At 32.8% G+C, this 9,002-nt stretch overlaps 1 protein-coding gene across 1 annotated transcript in view; it reads right to left on the bottom strand.

Moving 5' to 3' along the window:
• The window catches only part of LOC127739686 (disease resistance protein RPV1-like), a 14,660-nt gene extending 12,753 nt beyond the window's left edge, over positions 1 to 1,907 (bottom strand). Inside the window, exon 1 of the mRNA XM_052259195.1 lies at positions 1,213 to 1,907. Within this exon, the coding sequence (XP_052115155.1) occupies positions 1,213 to 1,712 (500 nt within the window). The 5' untranslated portion in view covers positions 1,713 to 1,907. The remainder of the gene's footprint in view (positions 1 to 1,212) is intronic.
• Between the last annotated feature and the right edge of the window lie 7,095 nt (positions 1,908 to 9,002).

Genomic DNA, 9,002 nt, shown 5'->3' with positions numbered 1-9,002 from the left:
GATTACAGAAATACACCCAAAGGATTACGAAAAATACACCCAAAGTATTTAAGAAATACACCCAAAATTCGTTGCATAATTCAGAACTCTTTCTCTTTCTCCTCATCTTCTGCTGCTTCTTCTTCTTCAAAACGATTTCAAAGCTTGATTTCAGAAACCATGAAAATCGAAGAAAAAAAACGAAGAAGAGGAAGAGGAAGAGGAAGAAGAAGAGGAAGAAGAAGAAGAACCGTTCTAAGTGTAGCGCTTTGAAAACAGGAAACGTTGAATAACGCATTAAAAGACCTAGTAACTTGTAAGACTTGTAAGTCAAAAAGACTTGTATGTGTAGCACTCCTCTAAACCAATCAACTAAAAGTATAGGCGATTATGTAATCGAATGTATAAGAAATAAAACCGATCAAAATTCGGTCAAAGGCGGAAAAAACTGTTGAAAACCGAACAGTTTACATCAAATCGGACACAAAATCTAAGGTTAGGTTCCACAGGCTAGAGCATGGTCAAAACATTCTTTGTGTCATGCAAGTATTATAAACGTTTTCTCCAAAGAATTCCCATCAAAGGGTGAAAAACTAAAACAATAAGTATTGTAAAAGTTGGGAATTAAACCCAGGCCCTATACAAGAAAAGGGAACTATCAACTACCAGACTACCTTGTATATATGGTCCTTGTTTTGTTTTTATATTCTTATAATTTCTATTAATTCCGTTTTAAGTGAGATTATATTAGTAAGTAATATTATATAAAATTTTATTTTTCTCTTTTTTTCATATAATAAATACTTTTTAATTTTTCAGTTTGTGTCAAATTTAGATATTATAATAGTTGTAATACTAATTATTTTTATGTCTATTTTTGTATTAATTATTTTTAAAATTTGAAACTTAATTATTTTTAAAATATTAATAAAAAATATATATTTTAAATTTTAATTTAGATTTTTTATTATTTTATTTTTTTATTTACGTGAAACTAAATTAACCGATTCAACCAATAACCTACCAATTAAACCAATAATTCAGTGACACCTAACAACCTAATTAGTTCGATTTCACGACTTAAAAGTTAAAAGTATAAATTTTATGCTTCCTCACGTTCGCTCGGTTTAGTAACAGATCAACGAAATCTTTGAAACGTCTTAGTTAATGTTAAGAGTGTTGAGCAAATTATTTCAAAAGAATAAATAGCAAAACAGAGAACTGGTAACTTACTTATCCTTGAGATCCCAGCCAGAGAGACTGGCTACTTGTGTTAGAGCTGCCCTCCATCTTCGCACTTGCTCCATCATCTCTTCATCTTCTTTGAATCTTTCTTCGTATTCCACAAAGGCTTTTTCGTAATTTCCACTTTGCTTTCTCACCTCAGATGGACTCACATCACAGAAAACAGGCAGAACACGGTGTTCCGGTATGTTAATGCAATCAGCTATCTTTGCCAGTTCTTGCAAGCACCATGTGGAAGAAGCATAGTTAATAGAGAAGACAACAATCAGAACCTGTGATCCTTCAATAGCTTGCAGAAGGCCTGCTGATATAGGTCCTCCTTTCTCGAGCCTAGTATCATCCCTGAAGGCAACTATGCCGTGTCTGCAGAGAGCAGCATAAAGATGAGCGGTGAAGTTGAAGCGAGTCTCGCCTCTGAAACTCACAAACACATCATATTTCCAGTTCTTTGTATGAGACAAGGTGCTTTGGATTCTCATGCAATCCATTGTATGTGTGCACTTTCATTATGCAACAATAATAAGGATTAGATCTTACGAAAATGAGATGCATACTGAAGATGGGGGAAAGATATATATGAATTTGGCTATGGTGGTGAAAGTATCAAATGGTACTTCAAGGACACTTTAATTTGATTCTAAGTGTGTGATTGTTAATCAATCGTACAGATTAGTATGTGTATTTATATTCTTACCCAAAGTTTATAATAATTATAAAGAAGCCTCAATCATTAATGAAAGCATTGTTATTTAGATGCAATTAGAAAAGGGTTAAGTTTATGAGCTTTTTGTAACTTGGGTTTTTAACAAACACGTGTATGAAGAACAAATATTTTAAAATAATATTGGACACTAGTTAACAAAATTGTAACCTACTACTTACTCTTTTATGAAAAAAACTCATAAAACAAATTGTAAATAAGAAAAAAAAACTCACAAGCAAAAGTGTCCACTATAATAATAATAATAATAATAATAATAATAATAATAATAATAATAATAATAATAATAATAAGATAATAGAACAAATTCTTTACCACAAGACCAAAATTCAAACGAAAGTTACCTTCAGTGTTAGATTGTGAATAATATATGTGTAGTTCAATTGTCTTCGATTATTATATTAATCAAACCGTGACATTATATAACAAAGATATTTCGGTAATTAAGTTTAATTAAATTGGTCTAATGACTTAGCTGTATTTGGTTTTGAAAATAGGAAAAGATAAGACTTTGAAAATAAGACACAAAATTAGTATTATTATATTTTATTTGGTGATAAACTAGTACAATTTATAAAAGTTTAAATTATTATCATTTTTTAATTAATAAATTTGAAAAAAAATATAATAATAAAAAATATAATTATAATAAATGAACAAGAATAATAAAAGAAAAATAAAAAATAAATTGTGTCTCTTGTTAGTGTTTCTGTGTCCTCCTGTCAGAATGGACACAAAAATAATTTAAAATTGGATCAAACTCTTAAAAATAGAACGTTTCAAATAATAGGAAAGATGAACGATTTAACATAATAAAAAAGTTAAACAATCTATTTTAAATAATAAAAAAGATGAATCATTTATTTAAATTGGTAAATACGCTACAAATTATTTATTTTAATAATTAAATTAAATAAATTATTTATTTTAAAAAAATCCAGTTAAAGTGAACATAATATTAAAACATGGGAGAACTAGCGAAAAAAAGAACGAAAAAACAGAAAGGCACTGTTCCCGCCATTGAAAACCCAAATTTTTCTCAACTCATCTTTATTTATAAATCAACCCCTACAACTTTTTTATTTTATAAAATCTCCTAGGTCCTTAGAGGACCACATTATTCTTTCCCCATAGTAGAACCAGCCTATATATATATATATATGAGAAAATTTCACTCCCTTCCTCCTCTTCTTTTAGATGTTAAAATGATATTTTCTTTCTATCTATTTTATAAATATACATTCTTCTTCCTTTTAACTTTTAAAAAACTTCATTTTTAATCTATTTTAAACTTTTTGTATTAACTAATGTTAACTTTATTTTATTTTTTAAAATGAATTAAAGAAGAATTTTTTTAAAAATTAAAAAAAAGGAGAATGTATATTTATAAAATAGATGAAAGGGAGTGTCATTTTAACATCTCACATGATAGGAGAGTGAAATTTTCTCTCTCTATATATATACACCAAAGTCAATGCACGTGTGTTTTGTTTAGTTGGTGGTGGGGTCATAGTTTTTCTTTGGGGGGAAATTTTGGTTTAACATTCTTGCAGTGAGTAGTTTATTACGAACAAAACAAAATACTCTCAAGTGAGGCATACTTTTTAGTTTTGAGCAATGCTAGGGAACCAAAAGGGTATTAGTCAAAAATCAGCTAAATACCTTTAGGTGAATCTAAAATTTTTACGAGTTAATATATATGGATGTTTCTTCTGCTAAGTATCAAAATGTTTTTTTTTTCATACTAAATAGATGTTCTTTTATATATTTTTTGAATTTTTTTGTATTGCAAATGTAAATGTCTCTATTTCTTTAATAATTTTATATTTTTTTTTTAAATTTTATAAATATTTAATTATTTTTTGCTAAAATATAATTGGATGTTTCTTTTGTTAAGTATTAGGATGTTTTTTTTTCATATTAAATGAATGTTTTTTTTTATAATTCATGGTTTGCCCGACAGTATAGATTATGACATCTCCTTCGTTCATATCATCCTCGTAGCCACCGGAGAACCGGAGACAATAACCCAGATTGGGGTTAAAGAAAATTCAAAGAAGGCCGAAGCCTGAAAGCATGTGGATGAGAAAACCAAATAAACTCAAGGTTTGACTCCACAGAGAAAGAGCGCACAAAAATCTTGGATTCGTTACAGTGCGTCCACGCATAGCATTAGGTCTTCTCCTTCTTTTTAAGTAAAAATCCTATCCTTTGTTTTTAATTTCAACAAATCGGAAAGCAGTTGTCTTGGAACCGCGACGATCAACGGTGAAGATTGCGAAACGGGAACCAAGGTGCGTGAATCCGCTTCGGGCGTTGCCTCAATCGGTGACGAAGTCAAAGGTGGACTTCATGTTGAAGCAGTTGTCTTGGATGCGCTTGTTGAGGACGTTGCAGAGAGCATGGAAGTCGCCGGCGCTTCCAGTAGCATTGCTGAGAGAGAGATCTGTGTGTGATTGTTGGAGGTGGGTAGGTCAATGTGAGAGAAAAGGAAAAAAGTTTTTATAGGTTTTAATTAGGTTTTAAATTTTGAATTTAAAAAATTTAAAATTAATAATTAATATAAATTAATGTAGTTTTGTTTAGTTTTTGGCTGATAACCTTTTAGCTCCATATAGTTTTCCTTTAGTTTTTAATAGATCAGTAACGTATTAACTTCAAATTTGACGTGCACTACTCCTTCAATTATTGCAGATTTTTTTACGGGAATGAATTTTTTTGGATGAAAAAAAACTAGATAGTGTCAATTTTAATTTCTCATTCTTTATTATTCTCTCTCATATTTAATTGTGGTCCTACTTATAAAGTTAACGATAAGAGATCACACTGTATTTTCTCAAGTGTTAAAAAAACTAAAGAGTATCCATTTCCTTTTTTTACCCAATCTTTGTCATCATTTAGTAAACATTTTCTATATGGCAGTACCAATTTTTTGAATGATACATTTAGTTAATTGATCTTTGGGGTCTTCGTCTCATTTTCTTTTTATAACTTTGTTTGATGGATGACTAATGAAATTGATGAGAACTTGCAGGGAAGGATCTCATATACATGCATCGTAGCTTCTTAACATGTTCGGTTAGTAAGAATTCATATTCAATTGAATAAAAAACCATTTCAGATAAAAATAAAAATATAAAAAAAAAAGAAGAAAGAAAGAAAGAAAGAAAAGCATTTCTATTGGACATTTTACATTTTATGGTCAACTTCTCCTGCACTTGAATATTTTTTTTAGTCCAAATTAAACCACTCAAGTCCTTTAGCAGGAACTCGACTAACCCAATCCGACTGAGTATTAACCGGTTTAAATGTTACTATGTGATGAGTTTGAAAACTCTTACTTAATTTTGATGATAAACAAACATTATTAAAATATTTAATTACAAAATTATTAATTTGATCTTAATTCATATTTACTTAATTAATAATTTTGTTGTATAGATTTTATATTGGGCCGAAAAATGAGTTTCTGGTTTAAGCCCAATAATCAGCCTTGCTGCATGTTTTATATTGAGTGGCTGAATTTTTATATTGATGGGTCAAGCTCAATATTGTTACAACCAAGCCCATGGTTAATTTTGATGAAAGTTTCCTGCTTGATCCGAAACAAAATTCATCAGGAAAGCAAATGTTAACTAGTTGGGCCAGTTTTAATTTTAATGCTACAAAGCCCAAATCTTATTGTTGATGAATGCTTCCAAACTTGGTCCGAAACCAAGATAAAATGAAAGCAAAATGCTTCCAACGGATCCAAGCTTTTAACCATGTGATGGATTTCAAAATCTATTACATTGTTAATTAATGCATGGGAAATATGAGAGAGAAAAGTTCAGCTGAATTGATTGATGGCCATAATGACTACACGCCACTCTAAGCTAGGGAAGTAAAAGCAACTTTTACCAACAAAGTGGTTTATCACTTGAGATTTTCACCAAATGTGGTTAGATTTGGTGAGCTAATCTCGGATCCTTCATACTCAAAAAGAAGGAAGAAGATTCGACCAGCAAGGTGAGATTCTTGAAGCATGGCTTGTCTTTGATTCTGCTCAACCACCACAGGAAGTAGCTAGAGTGGCGAAGTGATGGAAGAGGCAGAGATTGGAACAGATGAAACCATCATCATCATAAAGAGTGATGACCAAAGAAGATCTAAAGGTATTTGCATGTTGGGTTTTGCATGAGTTACCTCTTCTCTCTCTGTGGCCGAACCGGTTCTGTTTTGAAGGAAAAGAAGTTAAGCTTGGTTTTGTTTCAACTATGTTGGGTTTTGCATGGTTATCTCTTCTCTCTCTATGTGGCCGAACCGGTTCTGTTTTTTGAAGGAGGAAGAAGTTGGTTTGGGTGTTGGCTTCAAGTGTGGAGGCTTCCCTCTTCTTTAAAAGGAGAGAACAACCACTGTTTGAAGCAAGGAGAAAATTTGAGAGTGCAAGGCACAGTGTTCTCAGAGCTACCTGAGCTAACAGTTTTCTCTTCTCCTTCAATGTATTCTGTTTAGTATTTTTCTGTTTAATTTTGTCATGTCTTGAGTCTCATGGAAAAAGGCAAACAGTGAGGTTTGTATAAAAAAGCCATAGAGTGGAAAAAGGCAGAGAGTGCAAAATTAAAAGAAAAAGCCATAGATGTCTTAGAGTTCCTTTGTTCATCTATGTTGTGTTTCATGATTCTGTGGAAATTCCCTTGTAAGTTGGGTTAGCACTTTACAAGTTGTAATCAGATTGATCATAGTGAAATTCCATCATGTTTGTGATGGAGACTGGATGTAGGCTGCACTGCACTTAGCAGCCGAACTAGGATATATCTGGGTGCAATCTTCCTCTCCTATCTACTCCATTTCTGTTTCTACTACACAGGAGCAAAAACTAAAATTATCTCGTGTCAAGTGACGAGAAAAAAAGAAAAGTCTCGTGGCTAGGGACGAGACAAAAGAAAAAGTCTCGTGTGTAGTAATGAGATAAAAAGACTAAAAGTTTCCAGAATTGGTCTGACAAGTCAGCAAGTGTTATCAAGCGAAAAGGGGGCTAAGATTCAACCCCCCTTCTCTTAGCCACTGAAACCATCAATTGGTATCAGAGCTTGGTCTCAAAGAGATCAAGCTTTGCAGCTTGGAGGAAAGATCCTCATGGCGGAAAACAGTGGCGCAAATGTGGTGTCTTACAATCTGACTGAAGGTCAATCAAGCAACAGACCTCCCCTTTTCAATGGGAAAATTATACCTATTGGAAGGAGAGGATGAAGATATTTGTACAAGCAGTGGATTACAGACTTTGGAAGATTATCCTTGAAGGGCCTCAATTTCCAACTACCACAAGTGCTGAAGGAGTAGTCTCTCTCAAACCAGAAGCAAGATGGACCGAGGAAGATAGGAAGAAGGTAGAGTTAAATGCCAAGGGCAGTAAACCTGCTCAACTGTGCTATCAGCTTTGAGGAATACCGACGAGTATCACGATGCACAACGGCAAAGGAAATCTGGGACAAGCTACAAATCACTCATGAAGGAACCACCATTGTAAAGAAAACTCGAACATACATGTTGAACAGAGAATATGAAATGTTTGCAATGAAGGAAGGAGGGTCCATTGATGAACTGTTTGAACGGTTCAACTCCATCATTGTTGGCTTGGATGCTCTTGGAATTACACATTCAGAATCTGTGCTAGTGAGAAGAGTGTTGAGATGTCTTACAAAAGAGTGGAAAACAAAAGCTTTAATTATTTCTGAGAGTAGTAGCTTAGACTCCATGACACATGATGATTTGAGAGGAAATCTTCTTGCTTTTGAAAACACCTATTTGAAAAAAGATTCAAAAAAGAAAGGAATTGCTTTTTCTTCTGTGACTAACCCTCTGAATGATGAATCCAGTGATAACTCTTCTTAAAATGAGTTTGTGTTGTTTGCAAAAAAATTCAGAAAAATGATGAAACTCAAAGGCAAAGGCAGCAGCTCAAGGAGGATGAAGAAAGACATTAGCAAAGTAATCTGTTACTATTGCAAGAAAATGGGGCATTTCAAATCTGATTGTCCCAAGTTAAAGAAGGAGGAAAAGCCAAAAAAGGGAAAGAAGAAGGGACTGTTGGCTTCATGGGAAGATTTGGAAAATGACTCAGATGATGATGATGAAGAATCTGAGACTAAGTCACAGCCTTGTCTCATGGCAAATCATGTAGATCGGGTATTCTTTCAAAACCCTGACACTGAAGACCTTCATCTTATGATAGATCACCTCTCTGAAAAAATAAGATGTTTTCTGACTAATAATCAAGATCTTGAACAACAAATTTTCATTCTTAAAGCTGAAAATGATTTTCTCAAAGAAAAGTTAAGAGAGGCCGAAACTGCTTGTGATCTTGTAGAAGAAAATAAGCAGTTGAAAGCTCAACTTAGAAGCTGTGAAAGTGATCACTCGGTAGTTGCGTATGTAAACTGTTTTAAGGAAAATGAAGAGTTGCTGGAGAAGGTTAAAAATCTTGAAAATGACTTAGCTAAATTTACTCTCAGTTCTGAAAATCTAAATCAAATCTTGGCTAGTCAAAAAACCACTTTTTGATAAAGCTGGATTGGGATTTTATAAATCTGATAAGAAACTCTCTTTTAAAGATAAACCTTCTTCATCCAATGACACAAGGTTTCAAGATCCCACCTACTTTAACAAAACAGCAACTCCAAAGTTTTGTAGATTGTGTAACCGAAGTGGTCATTTTCCAGTTCAATGTTTCTTTGGTGAAAGAATGATAGGTGATAAAGTTTACAAAGTTGTTTTTTATTACAATGATTTGGGACATAGGAGATGGTTTAACGTGAAAGAATCCAAGAAAATTTGGATACCTAAGGTCACTTGAGCTTATTTTGTAGGTATGCCTAGCATCCAAGAAGAAAGAAAATATGTGGTACATGGATAGCGGATGCTCTAGGCATATGACTGGAATGACAACCTTCTTCATGAAGCTTGATGAATATGATGGAGGACTTGTCACTTTCGGTGATGATGGAAAAGAAAAGATAGTGGCTGTTGGAAAAGTTGGTAAAAACCTTTCATCTTGTATAAATGATGTTCTTCTTGT

Source organism: Arachis duranensis, chromosome 3 (genome assembly GCF_000817695.3).
Source record: "Arachis duranensis cultivar V14167 chromosome 3, aradu.V14167.gnm2.J7QH, whole genome shotgun sequence".
NCBI lineage: Eukaryota > Viridiplantae > Streptophyta > Magnoliopsida > Fabales > Fabaceae > Arachis > Arachis duranensis.
This window is presented reverse-complemented; position numbering and strand designations above follow the sequence as displayed.